Source organism: Haemorhous mexicanus, chromosome 4, assembly GCF_027477595.1.
Source record: "Haemorhous mexicanus isolate bHaeMex1 chromosome 4, bHaeMex1.pri, whole genome shotgun sequence".
Taxonomy (NCBI): Eukaryota; Metazoa; Chordata; class Aves; order Passeriformes; family Fringillidae; genus Haemorhous; species Haemorhous mexicanus.
In genome coordinates, this window is record NC_082344.1 from 24,309,355 (window position 1) to 24,335,368 (window position 26,014).

General features: G+C 41.3%; 1 protein-coding gene across 1 annotated transcript in view; it reads left to right on the top strand.

Moving 5' to 3' along the window:
* Positions 1–1,678: 1,678 nt before the first annotated feature.
* Positions 1,679–26,014, top strand: part of GRID2 (glutamate ionotropic receptor delta type subunit 2) — a 681,202-nt gene continuing 656,866 nt past the window's right edge. The window contains exon 1 of the mRNA XM_059844122.1: positions 1,679–2,725. Coding sequence (XP_059700105.1) covers positions 2,638–2,725 — 88 coding nt within the window. The 5' untranslated portion in view covers positions 1,679–2,637. The remainder of the gene's footprint in view (positions 2,726–26,014) is intronic.

Sequence of the window (26,014 nt, forward strand, 5' to 3'; positions counted from 1 at the left end):
CTGCTCTGACATGCCCCCCAAAGAAGTGAATTAACATTTCGTGTGAACTCTCTTCTTTTGTGAAGAAGTAATAATGACTCAAGCAGCTCCAGAAGTTTCTCAGATGAATTGGAGTTTATTACTTGTAAAATTAATGGTCATTACATTCACTGATACTGTGCATAAATTGTCATTTGTAGGAAAAAACCCACTCTTTTTTACTGTTTGCCCTTACTGATAACACATCTATGACTTGCACAGACGATAGGGACAAATGCAGCATGTGAGTGACATAATTTGTGAGACGACAGCTTCACACTGCTCATCTATAGTTCTCTTTACATACCTTTTCTTTTGTCTCTAAAGCAGCTCTAGTTGTAATTTGTTTCAGCTCTTAGGAGAGAGAGAGTCCATTCTAACCTGTGAAAAGATGAGCCCTGACTTGTCCTTTGGATTGGGCTTAAAGCATTTTGAGTGCTACCATTTGTAGAGAAGTTCTCTCATGCCAAGGTGGACCTAAGCAAAGTCAAAATTGCTGCTGATGCTTTTTCTTGGGGGTGTTGGTTACTTTAACTTTGGTTTGTTTTCTTTTTTTTTTTTTTTTTTTTTTTTGGTAGAGTTAATTATCTTGCCATTGGTTTAGTTTTGCTTTTCTCAAAAAGCTTATTTCTCCCTCTTGAACTAAATCCTTAAATTTTATAGGCATACAACTGTTTTGCCAACCAGTCCCACAGCTGAAAGAAGACATATGCAAGTCAGGAGAAAGAGGAGAAATATACAAGTTGGGTATGATGAACTTAGAAGTGTTGTAACTAAGAAGATGCCTTCAAAAGAGATTCCTTCTGAAGAAAATGGGTTGATCAACCTTTTGATCTGTTGACTACCAGGACTTATCAATGGTTTGTGTGAGTTTAGGATATAAACTGCTATATTATGAGCAATTCTTTGATTTCTCCTTTCTGTCTCTGGTGGGACTAGAAAAATCAAAGTCAGAAAAAAGTGTATTAAGACATAAAGTGGGGATTTAGACTGTTTTATAGGAACATACTTAACCTCTCTGTACAACTCTCAGTCTGTGTAATGGGGATAATGTATTTAAACCACAGCACGAAAAGTCTGAGGATTAATTGGTTAATGAATTCATAGAACCCTGAGCATGAAAAGTGTGCTCTAAATGTTTCCCATAGAAATTTCTCCATTACCTAAAGAGAGAGGAAGAAAAAAGCTAATTCACTGCTTTAAAGAGCTGTGCAAAATTCCATCAAGAACATAGATAATTAAAGTAATATTAATAGATTTTTAGGTCTTCATTTTCCCCTAGAGGCCAGGTGTCCCTGATTTTTTTTTTCCTTTTCCCCTTCAAGTAATGTCCCTGACTCAGTTGTCAAAGACTGAGAAGCAGAAGTGCTCGTCTAGCTTTGAACTTGATCCCCACAGTGGAGTTACAAGGTTAAATAAATGGGGTGGGGTATTTTTTGTTTTATTACTTTAAACTGAGCATAACACTTCAAAAAGATTTTCTCTCCCCCCTCCCCCAATGTATTTTTAGGCTGTAATGCACTCTTGCCTATGTCTGTTCCTTAGTCCCAGCTGAAGACTTCAAGGGAGACGAGGGCTCTATATTGTTTCTCCCTTGTATTGCAGATAGGGGGAGGAGGTGGTTATTAGAGAGAAGCGCTCTCACTCGCTCGCTCTCTCTGTTTCTCCCTCTCTGGCTGATAGCACTTATCTCTCGCTCTCTCTCCTTCTCCTAGGTGATCCATTTCTAGGCAACGTGCTGGCTGGTGCTGGAGCTGCCAGCTCTCTCTGCATCCCACTAGCAAAGCAAGATCCAAAAGCAACCTGCAGACCATCATCTGCTTTCCTCTGCCTCGCTCCGGGTACTCCTCCTCTCTCTTCTGCCCTGTCCAACCACCACCTTGCGCGACAGAGACAGCACGCTGGGCTCCATTGGCAGATTTCTATTTTTTTTCCTCCAGTTGTGGGAAGCGATTTTTCCGAGCGAAGGGTGGGGGGAAATCTCTGCATTACTATCTGCATTACCTTGAAGTTCACTTTGTTTTTTGGCCTCCGGGGGGGCTTTTCCTGCAGGAATCTGGCTGCTGGGAGCGGGATCGCCTGCTCCCTCGGTCGCCCGCTCCTCCCACCTCGCTGAAGGCGAGCTATTTGCTGCGGGCTCCTGGGGCTTCTCTGGCCAAGAGGGTTTGTGGGTGTCTGCTCGCGTGTGCGTGTCTGCTCGTGTGTGTGCCTGTGTGTCCGTGTGTGTGAGCGTGTGCGTGGTGTGGGTTGGAAGTTGCTGTGCAGCAGCGGGACCGAGCGGATCCCTGGACCCGGCGGAAGGATGGGGATTGTCTGACCAGCAGAGGCGTCTGCTGCCCGCGGCGGCGCCCGGGCTGGATGGATTTGCTGCCGGCGCTCCCAGCAATTCGGGTGCTGCCCAGGAGCCCCGCGAAGTGACGCGGGGTTTCGCCGAGGAGAGGAGCGCTCGGAGCCCCGGGCTCGCTCCCTGACCAGCCGCGGCTCTGCGCCAGCCATCGGGATTTACACGCTCCTCCGGCTGCACCTCAAACTCTTGGGCTTCCTGCGCTGCGCTGTCCTCCGCGGCAGCACCGTCTGGCGAAGAGATCTGTTGTTATAAAGCCTGGACCTCCGGAGGAGATGGAAGTTTTCTCCCTCATCCTGGTCGTGTCCGTCTGTTGGACTCGAACCTGGAAAGCGGCGATTGCAGATTCAATCATTCATATCGGTAAGGGGGTGCTGCGCCTGCTGGTGCTGCTGGACACTTTTCTAGCTCTCCTTTGCAACCTTCCCTCTCTTGGAAGGCTTTCCCCCCTCCCCCCGTAGCTCCCGCTGTCTTTTATCGCTTGCTCGCTTGCTTTTTTTTTGTTGTTTAGTCCTCTCTTATAATTGCTTTCCACCAGGACCTCAGGCGTCCTCTTTTTCCCCTACCGCGCTGTGCAAAGGTTTCTTGGCGGCGGGGTATGTGCGTGCTTTAGACCTTGAGGTTTTGATGAGGCTGATGATGGGGGCGCCCAGGGCTTGGGCACTTCCCTGGTTCCTCCCCGCCGCCCCTCAGCTCCAGCCTGCTTTCCGCCTGCCCCGGCTCGCCCTCGGCCGGGGGACACCCCACGCCTCCCCGTGTTCCTCACACCAGGGTGACAGCCACGCAAAGCCCCCACCCCGCACACTTTTCCTTCCTTCACACCCCCCTCCCCGCCTTCCTCTCCCGCGGCGGAACAGGTGGTTTGGCAACGTGAGCGCTTCCCCTGCCGCGGGCGGCCGCGGGGGCGGGGGGCTCCGGCCGGCCGGCACCCCCTTCCCGGCCGCCACCCCGCCGGCCCCGTCTGCGCCTCCCGGAGCCGACGCTCCCGGGAAGGGCAGCGGCCTCCCCTCCGCCCCGGGGGCAGCTCGGGTTGCTGCCGGTGCACGGCGCTGCCCGCACTGCCCGCCGCCCGTGCCCCCTCGCTGCCCGCTACCCCGAGCCATCTCCGGCACGGCTGCCCTCCCTCTCGGCGGGGATGCGCCGAGCCCCGCTGCCGAGCGGCGCTCGGTTCCCGCGACCGGCGAGAGCGGGTGGCCCCCCTGCGCCGGCCGGGGATGCGCGGGGAGGGAGAGGAGCGGAGATGGGGAGAGGAGGGCGCTTCCCCCGCGGCCGCTCGCCCATCTGCAGGCACCGCACGCAGGCGGAGCGGGGGCGGGCGGCCGGCGCCGCGTTGCCCCGGGGAAGGTGCATCTCGGGGCACGGTCCCGCCGGGGCTTCGGGGAGGTTCCTGGGGCGGTGCCGGCCCCGGCTGTGGGGCAGCTGCCGCTCTCCCCTGGGTTGCCTTTATAAATATGTCTGCCGGTGCTTGTCGTGGGGATCCGTAGCGGGTTTCTGTGAAAGGGGAAGCGGGGAGAGCGTTTGGAAAGCGTGGCCGTCAGGAGCTTTCCTGCAGGACCGATTTTGGGGCAGCGGTGCGCCAGCCCTCCGCGTAGCTGTCCCCGAGCCCAGAAGCCACCGTTCCCCTTAGGTACCGCAACTTTACAGGGGTCAGTCCTTTTGGCTGTGTGAGACTGGAGCAGCAAATACTGCACGGGGAGGTAGCGCTCTATGCCCTCCTTTTAAAGGGAGAAGGACTTTTTAGATTCTTCCCAGTTGCAGACTCTTAAAGCGACACTAGGAGACAGTTACGTCTTAGGGTTTCTTTCCTAAGAGGTTGTAACAAACGGTTACATCCTAGGATTTGGGGGGAAATTTTGACTGTGCAGCATATGAGGAGTTTCTTTACCATCCGCTGTCGCCCATCCTCCTGGCTAAGGCAGCGCTGCTGGGCAAGCCGTGTGCCTTTGCGCTGCCGTCAGGGGAGACGATAGCTTTTCTCCCCTCGTCTTAATGAAAATTTATTTGATTAATTTGTTTTATGTGATAAATGCAACAAATTTTAATTTTTTTTTCAATAATGCTGTTAGTGATTAGATACATCAACACAGTGAATCCCCACTGAGAGCAAAAAACCCCCCCCCAACCCAAACTAGCAGAACCAAAACAGTTGCTTCTCACATAATTTGTCTTGAGAGACAATTAGCACAGTTGACAAGGGGATTAGCTCTTTTTATAGACTGGTTTGTGCTGCTATGAAAATGGCAAACTATATAACTCGTACACAGAGCTTTACATCTACTAAAATGAATACTCAGAAAATAAATTACCTGAAATCAGAACAGTAAATGAGCACACAGCAAAATATTCCAAGTTGTACAGCTCACAGATGAAAATTTGGCCCCAAGTAACACCACTGTATTTTGTGACCTGATCTTCTGACCTCTTTTTGCTTTCTTCCCCTTGTATAAAATAAATTTATGCATAAAATATTTAGGCATAAGTAATAAACTGTATTTATTTAAATGAGTGAGAAAAAGCAGTAGCAGGGTACCCTGTGAAGAAATTAACTACAGAAGAACTCACAAAGCCAAAGAAAAAACCAAAATGCTCAGTTCAAGGGAAAAGAAATACTAGAGAGGTAGTTCTGATGCCTTAGGCAACAGACAGAATAAATGCATTATCTTTTTTTCGTTCTGCAGTGCTAAGATATTCAAGTGGAAAATATTACTCCATGTTTGAGAGGGGCAGATGGTCATAAGAAGTAGCATGTTACCTGTGCATACCCTTTTCCTAATAGTGCATACTTTTTTCAATATAATGCACAAACTCTCTTGCTTGCCTATGTTTTATTTAATGTGTTACCTGTAAAAGGATGCTTTCTGTCTCAAAATATTTTATCAGTCCTCTCTTAGACAATGCCAAAAAATGTTACAATTTAGTGAGCAGACATTAATGACTTGGTGATGTCAGTTGGAGGGATACAGTGACTGGTATCTATGATAATGCCTTTTCATAGTCCTGTCTTCTGTGTGCAGATTCTGGTTTTGATCTCTAGAGAAGGTCTGTGCATACGTACTTGTGCACATTTAAAAAGAGGTTTTCCTGTGTCATATTTTAAACATTGGTAGAGCTGCTTATAGTCTGTACGTTTCTGCTGCCCTGCTATTATAAATAGGAACTGGCAGTTCAGAAAGACTACATTAAGCACTCTTGTGAAAATGGTGAAATAAATCGACTCCACTATAATTTTCCTTACCCTTATATAAAAAAGAAAGGGGCAGGGTTACCATGTCAAAACTGTGCAATCCTGTATTATGCTGCTTCTCTCAGCCCATGCATTGATTGAGTAATTTCATCAGTCCCACATTACTTGATTGCTTAGAAGTTTCCTAATGATCTGTATGCTGTAGGAAGAATCTGAAAGTCGTGAGTGGAATGGTAATGATTCTGTGTTTTATGAGGCTATTCAAAAAGTCGCTCTGATTTATGTAGCTTGAAAGCTCCCAAGTCTTTGAGATTAGCCACGCTGCCTGATATTTCCTTCATACATCAGTCGTCCCACACTCCCCACTCCCTAAACAGGAGTTTAGAACAGTGTTTTAATTAAGCAGGGATTGGGTGGCATTCCTTGTCAACGGCACAATTTGCCTATGCTTTGTATCTTCTACTGCTGGTAGTCTCGTGCTTTTATATTTTGTACTTTGTGCTCCTTATTTTCCCTTGATAAATACATAGTAATACATCTGTTCATGCCTATGGATTTCCTGTTGTGCCAAGAGAAACACATAGGCAGGTATATGTGTATTAGGTGCTGAAAAATCACCCAGGGCAGCAGGCACATAGTGTGGTACAAAAGTTTTGCTGAAAAAACACTCTACAGTATTTTTTGAAGGCTGATCTAGTTCATCCCCCCTGATTAACTCAAGTTGGTTTTATGTTTATCAGTAACTTTAGTCATACACAGTCAACAGTGTACTGCCCTTGGCTTTTTTATTTTTAATGCAAATTTCATAAATAGATATAGTTATGTATTATAAATGCTTCTACATATAATTATACATCTGGTTTAATATATTTATAGATATCGTTTTTTCTTCCTGAGAGAGAAAATCTGTTCTGCCCTTACCTTACTCCTCTCAGCTTTGTAGGCCAGGACTGCTGCATTCCTTTTGTTGGACAAGTTCCCAGCACTGCTGGGTCCTGAGTTTTGGCTCACACCTTTAAGCTCTTCGGTTCCATGGTTAATAATATCAAGGCAATTTCAGCATGGGGTCTATTGCTTGTTTCTTCTCTTGATGTTGGTGGTGACTAAAATGTAATTTTTTTCTGTAAAAAGGAAAGGGGTTCTTGTTGTTTGGTGGGATGCCTGTCTCATTTCTTCTTGTAAGCTGATGTGCTACAGTGCAGCTGGGGTTGTGTTGTGAATTGGTAATAGGAATTTAATTTGCTGTGCTGTTGGTGAAGGCTCATTAGGAGGTATGTAGTGTATGCCACTAACTGTTCATTACAGTACTCTCACATGCATTTGTAAAGCGCAAGAGAAGCGAGCAAAACACATTTATTAAAACCAGATAAATCTCTGTGTGCCTGTAGAGTCTGCAGGGGGGCACTCTGGTCCCTGTTGTCCCTGCTCTAGGATGTGAGAAGGTTACTTGCTTATTTTAAACACACCTCTGAGTGAGGACCTGGAACCCAGCGTGCTGGGGCTGAGCAGCCAGGAGCTCTGTTAGTAACTATGTTCTACTTAAATGCTCAGCCTGCGTGACAAGCTCTCTGCTTCTGTGTGCCTTATTTCTGAAACACTTTCCCAGGTGCTTGGATTTGTGGCAGTGCTTCAGGCCCTGTGATGTGTGTTAGTTACTCTGTAGCTGAAGAGGGATGACTTTGCATGCCATAGATTAGGGTTTGCCATCATCTAAAGGCATGTTTGCCATTAGGTGTCACTGCTTTCTGGAGTGTTTCTTAGTCATCATCAGGGCCTGATCCAGGGTCTGTCATAATCCAGGTGAGTGGCTAAATTGACTTCAGGAGATTTTAAACTGAGCCTGTGGATTGCTGACTGCAGCAGGCAGCTCCTTTTCGTGTTCTTAAATAACTCTTAGTGTTATATCAGGTTCTTTGTCCTTGATAAAGACAGATTAAAAAAAAAAAAAAAAAATCAACCGTCTGTTTTCAAGCGGTGCCCTGACAAATGTCTGACATGGCAGTCACTGCTGCTGCTCTGTGCTTCACATGACTACTTATGGATGCACTGAGCCTTTGTTCTCACAGTGCCATCTTTGAAAAAACACACTGGAGAAAAATCTTTTAAGACTGTGACTACATAAACCTACCAACTAAGGTTCATTTAACTTAATGAACAAAGGCATTAAGTATGGTTCTCTTCCACTCCCTGGCCCTGGAAAGCAAGTGGTATTGGCAAGAGATGACTTCTGTAAGCCATTAGGTTACTCCCTAGATATAGACTTGAACTTACATCATTTTCTTCCATTTGATATATAGCTATCTATAATCTGCCATGACAGCCTGGTTTTGGCTGAAATTTATTGGAGGCTTTTGCCTTTTGAGTTGAGGTTTGTATTTTCACTCTTTGTTACTGCTACTTCACTGCTTGTTTTTTTTTTTCCAGCACAGTAAAAAATGGTTTTAAAAACAGTTTATGTGAAAGAGTAGTTCTATTTGGCTATCAGTTTCTAATAAATTTTCTTAATTTCCTGGTTTATATATGAGAACATGGTAGCACTTTTTCCGTCTACACAAACTCCAAACATATTTTTGTTCATATATTCAATGTTTAAAAACTTACTAGGCTCAGATAATTACCATTGATGTTTGGACTTACAAGTGACCAATGAGAAAAGAAAATAGTATTCTAATATTTTGAGCAATTACAAGAAAATGATCAAACTTTGAGAACATGTTTTGCACGTATATTATGATACATAGTTTGTGGCAAAGATTGATTTCAGGTGATACATTAATAATGAGGCAAATTCAGATACTTCTCTGCATCCACAAATTCAGTTGTCACTTTTTTTTCTTTTTCCAGTTAGATTTGAATTCCAGAAGAAGTCAGTTGTTATCTAAGCTGGTGAATTTTGGAAGAAAACCTTGATTTGAGATTCAGGCTTGGCTTGTGTGTCAAAGCAGCTCTTCACCTGTGCATCCTATAAACTTTACAATCCAGTTCATGGCTCTGCTTGGGCTCACAGCCATCCATGAGAGCCCCAGACACAGTATGTGCTACCTACAAGTGCCAAGAGGCAAGTGTGACTGTCACAGCCCAAGAGCAAAGCCCAGTAGGCAGGTTGCTGGCAGCCTGACAGGGTGGCTGGGAGCTGCTCATCACAGCTCATGTTTCTTTGAGTTTTGTACCCTGGGCTTGCCATGTAGCCACTGGCTTCCTGCAGGGCTTCCTGCACACAGATGCCCTTCCTCTCCTTTTCTGGTGTCACATTATCCTCCTGCACCATGTATTATGTCCATGAGGATGTAGTTGCTGTCCTGTTGCTTGCAATAGTTGCCAAAATGAGCTATGTTGGCCTTTTACAGAGTAATGTTGATCATGGCTTTGGCTCGTCTAGGCTGGCAAACTGTATTGGAAAAGGTGCAATACTGAGGGGGTGCAGTGTGACATGTGGCATGGGATGTGTGCTAAATGCATGTTGGATCAGTTTGGTGGAGTGCTGGTTAATCCATCCTCAACATCAGGTAAGGGAGGCCTGGGCAAAGCCTTCTGGGCACAGCTTTTAGCTGGCTTGTGCATTTGATGTAGCACTTGGGGAGGAGGAAGTGCTGTTGTGACCCACTACAGAGGCAGAATATAGTTGTGTGGTATGTCATAGTAATTTAAACATCTAGACTGAAATGGAAGGAAGAGTCAGTGAGGAAAACTACTTCTCTACAAGTGTCAGGCTTTGGTTTGTGGTTGTTCGCCAAGCAGTTGTGAAAACTGACAGAGTAAGGGAAAGGTTCTCCTGTGCCTACAACTGCTATAATTAACAAAGGCTTATGTGACCTGGAGAGTCATAAGTGATCTCTAACAGGGAGGACACAGGCTGAAATTGAAGGTTAGTAAATGAAATGTGCTGGTGTTTGGATGACAGTTCTGAAACCTGGCAAGGGAGCGCGTTTGATGTTGTGCACTGCTGTAATTTTGTAAGGTTCAGGATTTATGTCCTAGTTTCAGTGATAATATACTTAATTCAGAGAAGGAGGTATTTTGTGTTCTCTATCATACCGCAGAGTGCACTTCAGCTGGAGAGACTTCTTCCTGCTTTGGTCTGGGACTCACCACAAAAGCTCAAGGCAGGGATATTCTGAGAGCTGTAAGTGCTGCATTAAATTAAAAAAAAAAAAAAAAAAAAAGACAAGTGCTCATAAAAAGTGACACTTAATGAGAAAGGATAATAGAGTAACTACAGCATTTCTGTGTAGCACTAAAGTTATGGTGGAAGAGGTGGTACAGAGACTATTACTCTAGTTTTACTCAACTGTAAACTGATGGATTTGTAAGAGCAAGGTTAGGTGTAAAGTAGATTTCCATTTATAAACATTAGTTGTGGAATGATGGGGGAGTAGGGTAGAGAAGAAAAGATGAAAGGGAAAAAGTTTCTTGAAAGTTGTGCTGGGTTTATGTGACAAGCTCTGTACTCAAGAGGAAATTGAAAAAGAAAATGAGTAAAAATGGAAGGAGGGGAAGAAAATAAGATATCAAAGGCAAAAGCCACTAGTTCTGTCTGCTTCTATTTCTTTGGGAGCTGTATAATGTTCCTGTAAATGTTATGCTCAATGGAAAAGTCCTGAACCAGAAAGGGAAAAAAATGTCAGGATAAGAATTTAAATGAGGAGTTATATGTGTATTTTAATGTATTAGATAACACTCTGTGCTGAAATGCTAATTATTCCTAATTGTTATATTTGCTTTACCCATGAATAAAATATCACATATCTAATAAAATATGCAGTGAAAATAACTGTAAAATTCCTCTTGGAGCCTTTCATGCAGATTTAAAGGATTTAATACCTTACTTTTTCATTGCTTTTTAAAACATTAACTTTCTGTAATCAGTTGAATTGCTAAGGCCAATATCCAGTGAACCTAACAATAATTGCTTGTTTTGCAGAACAATTTTTTTGTTAGTCCAACCATATCTTTCTCAGAGGCTTAAATCGAGTTGGTGATTTCATTATAATAATTCATTTGTAATAAATCAAAATCAAATAGCACCGCTCCAGTGCTGTGGAAAGGAGCTCCAGATGAGAGCTCTGGAGAGAGCAGAGGATGGCAGAACAGCAGACCTGAATGCCAGGCTTGGATTTGCTGTGCCAAATTTTAACGTACACAGATGTATCAATTTTGCAAACCCATTTTGAAATAGAGAAATGTAACTTTGCACGGGGTGGGCTTCCCTGCCTTGGGATGCCAACTGCAGACCCGTGTTTGGGACCCAAACCTGATGGCAGACTTGCTTTGGTTTTAAAGCATGCAGGAACTCATCTCAGTCAAGCTCAGGCTCCTGAGCCTTTGGGATGTTTTGGAGATGTCAGTTGTATTTCTCAGGTGCCAAGACACCACTGCAGAGTTATCTCACTGATTACAGTCAGAATTAAAACTTGTCTGGCTGGCACACACTGGGGGTATCTCCAGACCAAACATTACTAAGCAAGGATGCTTCTTTTTGTTTATCCTTTGCCTTCTTGCAGTCTTTATAGTGTTGAACTTAAACATTTGCGAACCATTTTAAAGCCATTCCATGTACTAGAGGGTTGTCAATAGGAAGAAGGCAGTAGAGAACATACAGTTCTTGCTCAGTGAAGCCACTGCAGAGTAGTGGCAGTGTCTGGCCAGGGCACAGTGTGGACTTGCATTGTTAAATGCAAGTGAAAGTGATAGCTATTTTAGGTCATATCAAAATACATTAATTGCTCTCTTTCACTGTTTCTGTAAGCTTCTGTCTCTCTCAAATTCCAGGCTCATGGCAAGAAGTTGTGATGGTCACTGTGTTCTCTGCTCTTGAATATCTGCTTTTAATGTCCAGTAAGGAAAAAGTTAAACCACCATAATACAGATTTCTGTTATTTGAATGAAACTGTTTTTTCTCTGGAAATTTCTCTGGAATTCCACTTACTTGACCTCTTTTGAGATCAAATACACGTCAAAAAATTGGTTTGAATTCTTAAAGGTAGCCTTCCTTCAGCTTTCCTCTTTTTGAATGAATGTGCTGAAGCAGTATTGAAGTATATCCACTAATGTATTTGCTATAAATACCTTTAAAAGTTCACTATTCTGGAGCTATTCTAGCTCCATAGCAAGCACTGGGGTATGTATTAATGTATGCATATACAATATATAAATACACACTTTTTCATTAATCAGAAGGGCTATGCTTATTAAAAATACTTGACTGGATTTTTCTTTAATTTGGGATGGCATTAGTTTCCACCCTAGGTAACAGCATGAAGATTTGGGAGGCTTTTTGCTCGCAGGCAGGAAGCCATAGCATGAATACAAGTAGTGAAATGGCCCCCCCACTGTGCTGGAAGCTGTACCAATATGAAACAAAAAGTTGGCTGTCAGGAGATTTGAAGCTGAAGTGAAAGAGAGGGCTTGGATCTCTCTGCAGCTCAGTTTGTACACCTGGAGACTCTGTGTCTTTTGAGAGCCAGATTCACTCATTGAGGTTTGTGAATGATCACTTTGGGTACAAAGGGATGAAAGCAGGTGGAAGTGCCTGCAGAGATGTCCTGTCAGGGCAGATGCTGCATGGCTGATATCAAAGGTTCCTGATCTGGGGCTGTGAGGTGAAAGAGCTGGCAAAAACCAAAGGGCAGCAATGTGTTCATAGTTATTACCTACAATGTGTTATTGCCAGTAACTTTGATTAAATTGGCCAAATAGAAGCAATTATTACCTCATCAGCTGCCACCTTGCTACTCTCTTGGTTTACCCTGGAACAGGAAGTAATGCCCATGCCCACTCTAACTCTCTGACTCACTTAGACAAATATTTCTTAGTACAGTTTTAGAAGACTTGATAGGAAGAAAACACTCCTTTTTTGGAAAATGGAACAATATATGTCGAAAAATTCCCCACTTTGTTTAAAAGACATATAATATATAGTCAGTGATCCTGAAACTATCTGCAGCCTCCTTTGGTAGTCCCATGAAGTTTTTGTATTGCTGTGGAAATATTATTGAAATAATGTAGAGAAATTATTATCCATCTCCTCAAAGTAGCTCTCCTGTTCTGGAATCGGATTGCATCCTGGAGATAGATGAGAAATTTGATACATGAGCTACATGCTCATTTACTTGAAAAAGTTCTCCCTTTTTGACAGTGCTGCAAAGAGTATAGGGCCTGTGTTAAATAAAATGGCTGAAGGCAGCGGGCAGGAAAAACCCATGTTCTCTGCCACAGAACTGCTCTAGGAGCAGGACAGCTGTGGGAAATGTTCTGGTGATGCCTTCTACGTGGGAGCTTTGGAAAGTGATTGGAGGGTTGTGTTCAGCAGTGGTGGGAGCTGGCTGTGTGGTGGAGGGGTGCAGGAAGCATTTGGAGGGGTTAGCATGAGTGATGGGCAGTGCAGGATACCTTCAGGGAGTAGCAGGAAATGTTATGGGGTTTGGAGACTGGGCTTTATGTTTGAGGCAGGCCTTGTAGAGGAGGTATATGTCTAAGGTTATGAGAAATGTTGGGAAATCCAGAGGAACAAGGGACTGGAATGGCACAAATATTACTGAAAAGCTTAATAATATAATGCAAATGGTGCTTTGAGAACAGTATAGCTGGAAGATAGTATTAAGTTTTAAAGAAACTAAATTTCAGATTAGAAAATAGGATTGTTTCTCTCTGTCTAGCCTCTATAGTTTTACCATAAAGCATTTGATTTGTGTGATAGATCTTAATTTTTGGGGTTTTTTTCAGAAAATAATTGTACCTGGTTACTTGGCAGAGAAGTAAGATCCATTTTACCTTTGTATTGTCTAATACCATGCTACACAGGTGCAGACTATGAGTACTGAAGTGTCAGCTTCCACTCCTCTTCTCCCAGGGTAACTCTGAGTGTATTGTACCTTCCTGTGCCTTGACACTATCTTAGCATTTTCTTTCATAGGCTGGCCTGTGCCATGCCTCCTTTTAAACTCAGCTTCTGTGGCTGGTGAGTAGGAGGAAGAGGTGCACACAGCCACATCTTCTGCTCCATTGACTTTTGGCCTAAATTAGGGAGGGAGGAAAGGGTAAATAATGCAGCCTGCTTCTGGATGCACAGCCTGCCGTGACTTTCACGGAATGAGGGGGCGAGTGCTAGCTTTCTCCTCATCTCAAGTAGCTGCTTTCAAAGTTACACCTTCTTCAGTGGAGCTCCAGAGTGGTGAGTGGATCTCCTTTCACACTTCTCTCGTGGCATGTGTCCTCATTTGGTCTGGTTTTCTGTCAGCATCAACCTTGTCCAACCCCCATTCAAGGCAGCAAAGGCACAGGCAGTGCCTTGCGTTTCCCATAAATGAGACACATTAAGAATTGGGACAACAGTTTTTTAGAATATTTTTCTGTTTGAGAACAATGATCTCTAACAACAGGGAATGATGTATGGAATGGCAAAGTAAATACCTCCTCAGGGAAAGGTAGATAATGATAGCATTTGGAAACTGCTATTGCTGAAAATCATCTTCTCAGGATTTAGTAATTTAAAAAAAAAAAAAGTCTGTTCATTCAAGTACTGTGGGGTTGGAGGTTTTTTTAGCATTTTTTTAAAGGGATGCATTTTTCCCCCTCATTTTTTGTACAGCTGCCAAATGTCCCTGAGGCTAGAATTAATTGGCTCTTTGTGTTGTGTCAAGTAAGGAGTACGAGTGTTTTCAGAAAATACTAGGTTTACAGACTTCCATAGACAACATGAAAGGGAGAGAGGGGCTAACTTTCTATAAACAAGGTCCTTGCATCATTTTGTACCACTAACTTGGAGTAACAAGTAGAATTTTGAAATTTCTAGTGTTGGAGCTTTGGAAGCTCTTGGAAACATCCCCGATGCCCTCATCCCTTCATTGTGACTAATCCTCCCTTCACAACAAGCGTGTGCCAACTTCTTTTGCTCTCACCTCCAGGCATCTGCAATGAGTAAACAAATGTCTGCTCCTCAGAAGTAACCAGCATTTGGGTTTTTTTAAAGAGGTTCAGGAGCGGGGGCCATGGAGATGTATTTTGTTGTCGGCATTGCTTTAGTAATACAACAGAGGTTTCCTGTTGCGGTTCATTTCACAAATTCCCCCTGACCATTTCGGATATGAAAGTATTTTATCATTTTTTAATACTGCTATTTCAAAGGCCACTTCTTAAAATGGATGGAAGCCAGAGGATGGCAGCAGTTGTAGATGTAAGCTTTGAAATGGCCCTTTTATGGGAGAGTTTGAGAAGTAAGTCGTGGAGCCGTTGCATTAAAATTCCAAAGTGTTAACTTAAATGTAATAATGCTCCGACAAAGTGCTACTACCATCTGCTAGTGCGAATTAATAATATTTTAAAATCTCCATAATTCCCAGAAAGAGCAGGGGAGTCATGGTGTGAAGAAAAGTCTAACTCTAAATTAGTATTTTAGTTCAGAAAGTCGCAATCTCTTTGTGGGGACCACTAACTATTAGAGATTTTGTGTCACACTCTCAGCTCACATAAGGGAGTAAATATTTGTGGTGTATGGGTAGAATGGTGCCTGTTTCTAGCTGTTTCCAGCTTGGTCCCCAGTTTTCAGGCAGAATCCTTTTTTGTTTACAACCACTTCCCATTCACATCACAGCAAAAATTCAGTGGTAACTGCAAGTACAGTTTGCATGGTAAAATAACAAGGGGATGTATTCCCTTGTTACATATCCATATCCTTGTACATGGATATGTAGAAAGCTTGATTCCTTATAATATAACTTCTGTGTTCTGGGAGGCAGTTCTTTGTTCAGAGTTCCTGGGGGGGTTTGAACACCACCTGAACGCTCAGCCCTTCTGCAATGTGAAAGCTGGTCTGCACTGAAGAGTGTGATCTGTAGCTGGAAATGTTCTCAGTACCAGAACATCTCCATCTCTAGACTTCTCTCAGCTGAATATGCTGAAGTAATTCAGCTTCTAGTAAGAAGAGGTTCTGACCAGTTTTGAATCTACTCCAAAAGCCAGTGTAACTTATTGGTGTCTGTTAGGAAATGCTTTTGTTTCAGCAATAAAGCTACTTTACTCATATTAGCAAACAGCCAAATCTTGCACAATATTTAAAGAAGGGTGTACAAAGAGAAATCTAGTAAATGACAAACTACACATAGCTGTTGGATTGTTTAGTTTAGGAAGGATTTTGGAGATATTAAAAGATGCATCTTATAAACATTCCATTTGAGAAGAAAAAGGAAAACGTGGCCAAGTAGAAGTTTTTTTTGTGTCTTTCTCTTTCCCCTCCCAAAAAAGGCTCGCTGAATTTTGTTTGCTCAGTCTTGCATGGACTATAACTAATATTCAGCTTGCTCTGCACATAAATTGATCATATCTCATATGCTTTTAGCTGAAATAATCTTCATCAGCATTTCTTGCTGAGGCACAGGTACTGTGTGTGTGCCCATAGGCCTACTGGTACAATGGCCATGTGGTCTATGTAGCTAAGACAGGCTAAGTCAAATTCTCCTCAGTTATAAACCAGTTCTACCCTGCTTTATTATTTTGCATGATTTTCTTTTTCCATGCTAGAAGTACAACTGATACTGATTTTGTGTTTGAGGAGTCAAGTCTTTCACTTGTTATTTTGGGTGTAAAGACCTTCACCTCTTCCAAAATGCCATTCAGAAACCCACACTGTTTTTCTTGTAGACAGGCTGATTACCCATAAAGTTGCTTGTTTGAGACAATTAACTGTAAGTCCAGGATGAATGAAAGATATCTTGGCTGTCTATTACTCAGTTCAAGCCACTATGTTGTCTTGTACTATCACAGAGTGGTATTTTGGTTTATCTGATGTGAGAGAGGGACCTTCTATTGTGTTAGCAAACATCTGTGTGAGGCAGAGGGAACAGAGACTGTTTGAGCTGTGAGAATTGGTCTTGCTATAACAATATTCTTGTCATGCTCTTGCTTTTTGCTTAGACAGGTTTTTGTTTCCTTTCATACCTCGTGCATACAGAGAAATAAAAGCAGATGGATTTTCACACATTTACAGTGAATAATGGGCTGATGAAATAGAATTGGCCAGTCCACAGTTGTCAGTCAATAAAGCTGCCCCTTGAAGGGATCTCTGTTTTTCATGACTGGGTGCTGAGTAATCTCTGCTGGGTCTGTCACATGGCACAAAAAGGAGTCCAGATACATTTCCACCTTATTTTCACTGCTTGTCTCCTCATATGTAGATGTTTATCTTGCCTCTTAAAACTGTTTCAATACTAAGAGATTCAAAGCACATATGAGCAGGAGCTGAACTTTATTAAGAAGCAACTCGTGATAGGGCAAAGGAGGCCAATCTCTACCTCATAAGTCTTTTTGAAAGGACTCAAAGCCATTTCTAGCAGCTATCTTTTTACTAATCCCTCTTATTCCCAGCATTTTGACAAAGAATGAGCTTGATTTCACCAGGAGTGAGGGAAGCACTTGTTCTAGCACCAAAGAGTAGGGGGACAGTAGGAGGTGGTTGGTGATTTGGTGCAGGTCTTCATGAATTCTTGCCTCCATTAACTGAGTATAAAAATGGTAGAGTGCTGTGCAAGGCACATGTTTGTTGTCTGCTTCTTCTTTTAGAATCACTGGAATTTTCTTAAAACTATGCAGAGAGGTGTTTTGTGAGATCTAAAATAAAAATTTAGAAGTGCTCAGAAACATAGTTGTTACTGCAAATCCTTCTTGGTAACCTACCTCTGTTTATAAATAAACAAATGTCTTTTTAGAAGTGTGATTGGCAAAAGGCAGAGCAGCCTGGCTAAAAGTGTTTTGGGTCTAAATGGCCCAAAGCTGAGAGTGAGTTCACACAGGAATATCCTGATACAGTTTGCTGAGGAGTCACTCATGGCAGCTAAACCAGCTCATAGGTGGGCAGGTGTAAGGTTCTCCTCCTTTCCTTAACATTCTCACCAAAACAACTGGGATGTGCTTCTGGCCACACCTGACTACCCTGTTTTGTGTATGCAGCTGCCTTCCTATCTCATACCCAACAAAATTATCTCATCCCATCCCATGCTTCCACTTACTTTTCTGCCACACAAACTGCTTCCAGGGGACAGTGAAGGCTTTAACTTCGTGCCAGCAGTTTCTTGTGCTTGTGAATTGCCAAGGGTTGAAGCCAAGAAAGGAAAGTTCTCTGCCACTTGGCAGGTACTTCTGTCAAGCAGTTGCTCTCTCTTCACCATGTCTTGGGCCATTCCCTCCAGACTGAATTTGACACCAGCAATGACATTTATCTTCACAGTACCTATGTTGCAAAACCTATATTTGTGGAGATCCATACCTTTGAGATGAAATGACTGTGTGTTTGTATATTGACATGCAAGCATATTTGTGTTGAGATCTGGCATAATGGTCGGGAGGAACTGGAGGAGCTCCTGAGGCAGCAGCTGTAATGCAAGAGTTGTCTCTGAAGTTTGTAGCTAAATGGCAAATTGTTTCTCCTGGTGCTGTTCATCCCGTAGCATTGCTAAGTACCCACTGTTGTGGTGAGAGTACCTGAGAAAATGGACTAGTTTGATGTGCTGTCTGTAAAAAGTGCATAGTAAAAAGCAGTCCATGGTGAAGTTTTTGTAATCTTGCTGTGTTCTTTCCCATCAGCTTCATTTACTTGGTCTCAGGCCCCAGGACAATGCTCTTGTATCTATGTTACCAGAAAGGCAGTGAAAAGCTTCAATGATAGTTATAGCCTGAAACTATTTGGGAAATATTTCTGCTTCTGTTACTTCTTATTTTTCCCATCTGTGCTGACAGATTATATTTATTAGCACAACACAATATTCGGAGCCAAAATACGTAATAAAATCCTAGTTAAAATGCTTATTTATCAGTCTGCTCCTTAGAAAATAGGATTTCTAGGTTCTTGCTGGTTACGTGATATAAATGGCATTGGTTTGGGGGTACTAGAGCTAACTTGGCTGGGCATATTACCTAACTTACTTATACTTGGTCATGTTCAATGTATAGTCTGTATTGAGCTGCATTTATATGGAATAAAAAGTGAGGAACAGATAGAAGAGCTCAGGGCTTTTTTTCCTAACTACTACTCATAAATTGTGCAGCCAAGAAGATTTTGCAATGACACAACAAAGAATTTTTGATGCATTGGTTTTTATGTCATGCAAAACCATATCTTTGCAGACTACTGGTGCTGCTGACTGACTACAGCCTTGAAATATTCTCAGATTTTAGGTTTTTCCTATTCTGTAAAGATCTGAAGGAAAGTGTCATTGCCCCATCTCACTGCCTGAACATAGTGTGCATTTGAACATGTTGCTGGGTTCAAATGGAGCTTTAATCCTGCATTAATTATTTTCTTGGTAATAACTCCTGCTGGAACGGTCATCAGGCTAAAGACTGCTGACTATGTTCCTTTTCTCATCTCTAGCTGGAACATGGTGAAAGGCTAAGTAGATTTTCATAGTCACTTATGCCCCTTTTTTCAAGCAGGGCACACAATTCACAGCTGACTTTATTTTCCTCATCCCCAAAGGCTGTGATAGTGCAGCCACTAAGACAGTCTGAGACCTGAGTGTGTGTGCATAGAAACTTTTTTTTGGAGCTAAGGTGAGGGAAACAACAAAATATTTCCCATATCACATATTAGGAAAAGCTGCCAGAGCCATTTAAAAGGAAACAAAATGGGCTATAACAATCTTCTTATTGATTAATCTTTAAGATAAAAACATCATGGCCTCTGTTGTAGAACTTTTGGAGGAAAAACATGTCTACCATTGGGGCTGAAATCTGTTTTCTGCCTTTGCAGACTCCATCTCTCATGACTTCTGAAATCAGTATGAATCATTCCATTGACTTTATTGGACTTTGGATCACATCTTCTATATTTATGTAGTTCCCTCTTGTCCTTTTATCCTTTCCTTCTCTCTCTCATCAACTACTTCCTTGCCTTTTTTTATGCAACTGCATTAGTAGCTGCCAATACTCATAAACAGCCTTTCAGTAATGCATGTGGAGTGTTTGTGCATGTGTGAACTGAGGGAAGCTGACTAGGGAAATCTTCACATTCGGATTTAAACATAGGTGGGAATCCCACTGACATGTTATTCCTATTGCTATTATAATCTTTTGCATTGCTTTAAGTATTTTTGTATGAAGAGGCAAAACCTTATTTAGAAGCAAGTTAATTTTCAGTGTTTCTGAGACATTGATCACTGCCAGCTACTAAAGACAAAACAAGATGGACTACACTGACGTCTGTTCAGGGCAACCCTTGTATATCATCTATTCTGTGCTTTATTCTTATTGTGGCTAACAGGAAAGGAGACAAAAGTAGTTTTATACTTAAGAAATAAGATTCGAATTTGTGAAAGTTGAATTCCGTTTTGGACTCTGCTGTCCTGGAGGAACACTTTCAGTGGTTGCCACACATGAGGTATCAAAGTGGGATCATCAGGGCTCCTCGTGAGCTAGTGTTGCACCTGTGCAGGTATTGCCTTGACTTGTTGAACCTCTCTTTTCCACGGGGAGAATGAGATCCCCCTACCGAACACGTTTTGCCTTGTCTGCCGTGTCTGCGCTCTTCGGGCTGAGCTCTGCCTCGTGCTGCCTTGTATCTGTGTGGCCAATGCCAGTGATACCATTTCAGCTGAGAGCTCTGAAGGTTCCTGTACAACTCTTGGTTGTAAAAACGTATTTTTTGCATCAATGACTAGAACACGCTATTCTATTTTAGGAAGGCAAAATTTGGATGCGAGCAACGAGCTTATTCTGTGATATGCTTCCAAGATGATTGTGAGTGATGGAGCTGGAGTGTTCGCTCAGTTTTACTGGAGGGTGGAAAGTGCTGATGTGGATTGCTACTGTTACAGCCAGGAACTGGGGCTTTGGGTGTAAGTTAAAAATATAAATGTGTATTTATGAAAGCAGTCAAGCTCTAGCTTGTGTAAAGGTACTTACAACATTGTTTCAAGTGGCACTGTAAGTTTTCTCCCTGTGAATAGGAAACAAACTGTTTCTTTTTTTCCCATATTCTTCTCTGCTGTTGCAGGTAAACGTTATCTGGAGGAATTACTCCATTTTGCATTTGCTGCACTACTTTCAATTAGAATCTGAAACATCCAGTTTGAAAAACCTAAACCTGAAAATTGAAGATGATTTCCTGAATTACCAGAGGATTATGTGTTTGTTTGTTTTGCCTTTGACATACAATACTGTGACATTGTAAATCCACCAAAGAGCAGACCAACTAAAACAATGTCTTTATTCTACAAGGCAAAGCAAGTGTTAGGGCAGAGAAGTACACATCTGTTTCTGAACTAATGTCTATCCTTCTGGTGGGCTTTAAAAGCTTCTTTAATTTCACACCTTTTTTTCTTCTTAACAGGGTTTTGAAAGAGAAATATTTTTGAAAACAACTTTCCCATTGGAAATATTAATCCAAGATGCTGCAATAGTTGACAAAATAGCTTGCTACAGGCATTGTGGTGTTTTGAAAGGGGTACTTCCAAATTTAGTACCTTTTGAAAGGATTCAAATTGATGTGCAGCCTGCAGAATGTGTCCAGCAGGTGCACTGCTCCAAGTTGACATAGATATCAAAAAAAAGAGGTAAGCCATGTTTCCTGAGCAGAGGTGAAAATATTTTGCATTTTTCCAGAGCAGTCTGCATCCCTGATTGTTTTCTCTGCATATCCTTACCTGTGTGCCAGCACTTGGTCAGCTTCACCTTTTCTGTGATTCAGAAAACATCCACTGCCATGTTCTGAAGGATGTCCTACTGGCCTGCTTTTTGGTTTGGAGTACCTATAATTTGGGATTCATCCTCCTCATCTGCCTGTCCTGTTGTGTATGTGTCAGTATTTCCAGTTGTGTCTTTCAAGGACAGCAAACTCCCCTTAAATTTCTTTTGATGGCTGAGAGGTACAAGTATAAAGCACATCATATATGTATTCCTTTTGTTTTTACACTGAAGTCAACAGGTTTGCAATGTTGTATGCTTCAAATATTTAAACGGATTAAGTCTGAATAAGCTCTGAAAAGTTAATGCATCTCACAGCTTATTTTAAAGTCCTTCAGAGTCTTCATCTGCAAGGATTTTGAAAATAATGAATATTTTTATTGTATTTCATTTCAGGCCAAGCTGAATAAAAGAGGGATTTTTTTTAAAGTTACCCAACAATTGTAAGTCTTCAGTGTTAAGAATTCACATTTCAGGAAGATTTGTATTGTTTATTGTACTGGCTGGATTAGTAAAGTCCTATTTAAAATATTAATAGGAAGAAATGTTAACACTCACAATAGAACTTGAGCTTTAGAAATATTATCTGAGCAAGCAAGGTCAGATTAGTTGTGCACTTTAGATGTAAGAATATTGTTATGGTTAAAGCACTTGACTTGCACTTGGGAGACTCCTTTGTTTTTTTGCCGTTTCTGCTAATTCTGGCATGACATTGGGCAAGTCATTCATCTGGTTTCATTGTGTGAACATCAGTGAGCATTTCTGGCTCTGTCACTAGCCTCAGAATATTATTTTGCAATTATTAGGACTTAGAAGGGAACATTGAAAAGCTGGGGCATCCTGAGCAGATAAGCAGAACCCAGAGCTTCAAAACAAACAAACAAAATCCCATGCCTTGAGCTTTTCCATGTCACTCTGAGGCACACTCAGAATGTTCTGTTCCCTCTGAATGATAAGATCTGTAATATATAACTAAGGTGGTATTGCCAGATCTTGACAAGGCGATGACAGCATATGTATAAAATGTTTTAGTGTGGCAGTGGGAATTCTTCCTAGACTGTTCATACACATATTTACTTATACAGCCACATGCAACGACATACTTTTACTATTTTGTTCACCCAGCAATATTCAGAGAGAAAAGTTACTTGCGCCATTACTGAAAATGGACTATGGCTTCTATTTCAACAAATGATTAAAATAATTATTTGAAGAATTTCATGCTTATAGAACCATGAATGATCAACATACTAACATAAAAAATGAGAAAAGTTAAATGTTAAATGTAAAAAACCAAAATCCCTAAACTCACTATTTTCTTTTTATTCAAGACAAAGAAATTCAATTGGTGGACATTGGTTATTTTTATAGCTTAATAAAAACTTATTTGTATGCTTTTTTAAAATTTGATTTTATGCTGTAGTGTTTATTAAGGATGCCTCAAACCAGCCTGACAGTTGAGTACATTGATTAAATGGATATCTGCTATCTAAATTGGTAATTGGTTAAGGCTGCTGTTATTGTAGAAGATAAAGTATTCATTTTGGTTACTAACATTTATTTTTCCTGCATACCAATTATTTTTCCTTCTGTTACAGTTGGCATATATAGCTCTTCTATGAGTAATTCTGTGTATGTTTGTACAATCCTACAGTGTTTTCTGAATAGATTAAGGAATTAATTTGCCTTCTAATTTTCCTCTTCCTTATTCATCATTTGTAACTATGCAGAACAATAATTAAGACAAGAAGGAAGAAGTACAGTGCATTGATTGTTCTTTAAATCCATAACTGCCTATTAAAAGGGACATTCAGCTATAAACTCTGTTTATCAGTTAAACAGAGTTTATTTTTAGAAGGGGTATGTCAGCACACATATGTGATATTAGCAGGTAGGTGGTAATGTCAAATGTAATTTGGCCTCCTGTATGTGAATATTGTTGGTTTTGTGTACCCTACTGACTTAGAAGGTTTTGCTGATATTTGGGAACTAGACCTAAGCAATATCTGTAGGGAGAAAGTAATTTGGTTTCTGAACCACACCAGTTCTCAAAACTTTGAAAACACAATATGTCAACTTTGCCCACTGACCCTGCTCTAAATGGGGAAAAGGTGGGGTTTTTGCAATGTAAAAGGTAGGAGAAGTACATTTCCTGAATTATGAAGAGGAAGCAAGTGAGTTGTCTTAGCCTATATATTTTAGCATTTCAAGCCACTCCGGGGTTACACTGTGAGTTGTTAGGTTAGCTGGTCAGAGTTGTGCTGGAGGAAGATAAATTTTAGCCATTAACACATTAGCAATGTGAAAAAGAGAAAGAAACACAATTCTATTAACAGGGCTGATAGGCCAGTCAAAGTAGTCGGAAACTCATTAGGTTCTGTATTTCCATCAATGTGTACATCTGTAGCAATTGAAAAACACTTAAGGAGTTGGAGACTTCAGATTATGATGCAGACACTTGTCTTCAGTAGGACATTTGTTTTTGTGCTAGGTTTTGTGCTCAGAAGCATCTCTTAAAATGCTGCAGAGAAGTACTCTGCAGTTTTCCTAATCCCCCACACCACTGCACAGCTATCTCATGTCTGTAAAAGGCAAAAGAATATAAGGATATGAGAAACAGAAAAGAGAAATGCAATTTGCAGAATTGTTTTCTTGATTTGTATGTTTTACCATACATGAGATTGGTGTGGGAAGCGAATGATGATTACAAGTAATACATTTATTCATTGTGTATTGTCAAAATATGAATATAATTGCATTCTAGTACTTATCTGCAGCAGTGTTTGCTGCTTGTGATAGCTTCTGGTCTGCTTGCAGTCAAATGTGAGCAAAATAGGCTTTCACAGCATCTAATTCAGACTCCATGCTCCCTCGACTTCCACCTGCTGGTTTTAAAAACTTCGGCTCTAAGTAATTTGTGCCTTTTTGTTTTCTATCAGGAAAACTTGTTTTACTGTCTGGCAAGTGATGGCCTTCAAAAGATTTTTTTGAAGCAGGAACAAAGAAAAGCCATAAGGGCTCTGGTTATTCTCTCCCTCCTATGTACAGCCCTCTGCAAAATACTATATTCTTTTTAATCACAGGTGCCAGGGCACTGCTGCCTTTTCACTCTCTTGTGATGTTCTCCAAGGAGAATTCTTGCTGTTGCAGTAAATTGCAGCTACGGACAGAAGGAGCTAGTTATCTCAATGTGTTCTTAAGCTAAAGAAAGTCTGTGATTCTGATTCTTTCTTCAGAATCATTTCTCAGCTCAGTTAGTTCCTTTGAGGACAACAGCTTTGAGGTAACTTGCTAAAAATCAGTGAAATTTGAACTTTTTGAAAATGAAGTTAAACTCCTCATGCATATTTCATGAATGCTTCTGTAAAGAAATGGCTTCAGTGTACACAGCAGGTGCCAAATTACAAACTCTTTCTATGTACACGTGTGGTGAGTCATTACCAGAGTAGTCACCAAATGGTTACTGTGCTTTAGGATGAAGACACCTGTCTTGGCTGCTCTTCAGAGCTCACTGTCCCATTATCTTCCAAGGACCTGCCAAACTGGTGTCACCTATCATCTTGTTTCCATTTGAAACTCTTAACCACTGACCTTTATGCCAGAAGCTGTGGTGGTACCACTGGCAGGTAGGGAAGGAATATGTCTTCATTCAGCTTGGATGATCAGCTAGCTAAGTCCCTCAGTCTAGCAGAGACAGAAGTAAAGACAGCTCTGGTGAATTTAAGTGACAAGAAGTCAGTTGAAATATAAATAATAATTTTTTTGGTTAAAAAAATAACAGTAACTTTTGTAATCTATTTTCTAACCCGAAAAATTCAGGGGAGCTACACAGGGAAGGTCTTAGCTGAATTTACTTGGTGGTGATGAACATTCTTGGTTAGGTTAGTCCTTTTCCACTGGTGTCTTATGGATTGAGCTGGGGTTGATCTAATGGCCTAGGAATTAAGTGAGAATCTTTGTGATAAAAGAGAAAAATTTTCTTTCATTATGCACATAAAAATAATGTGAGTTAATTAAAAGAGAACGAATGTATATTTTCAGTTATCAAAAGTTTCAGGGTTTTTGTTTCTGTTGAGTTGCAATTTTAACTGCAAATATATATATATTATACATATATCAGTCTCTGACTAAAAAGTAATACATCTCCATCCTGGGGAAGACAAAACAATCTAGATTCCACTTCTTCATGCCTCTCCTAAGATGATCTTTGCATCGTTTCTGGTGTTCTTTAGAAAGAACCTACGCAGATAGACAAACAAAAGTCACTATGGCAATCTAGTCACTACAGGAAATATACAGATCATGCTGAAGAATGTAAAATGCTTGTTTTTAGACATGAAGTTTTATCAGAGGGTTTCAGAAAGGCTGTGGATTGTCTCTTCTTGAACAGTCCCTTTCTGTGTAATTTTTATCAGTTTAGAAATATGATCTCTCTTGTCTCTCAATGTTCAGCTGTATTGATTTTGGAAGAGACTGGGGCATGCATACCTATGCAGAACACTTCTCAGAGAACTTCAAAGATTTTCTATTTGCTGACATGCAAATTGGATTTAATGTGATTACAAATTTAAACACAAAACCAAATTAAATAGCTTTTCTATAATTATGTATAAGTTTAGATTTTAAAAAGTGCTTTACATGCATCATGTTACTTTTGTCTTTAAACTGCAGGCTCTAGTTTGAGGTACATTGCAAATGTCATGGATTGATGAACTGGTTGAGAAGAAAGCAAACAGATTCTGCTGAATTAAACAGGAAATTAAATTTACTATGTATGAAAAGCATAAAGTGTATGAAGG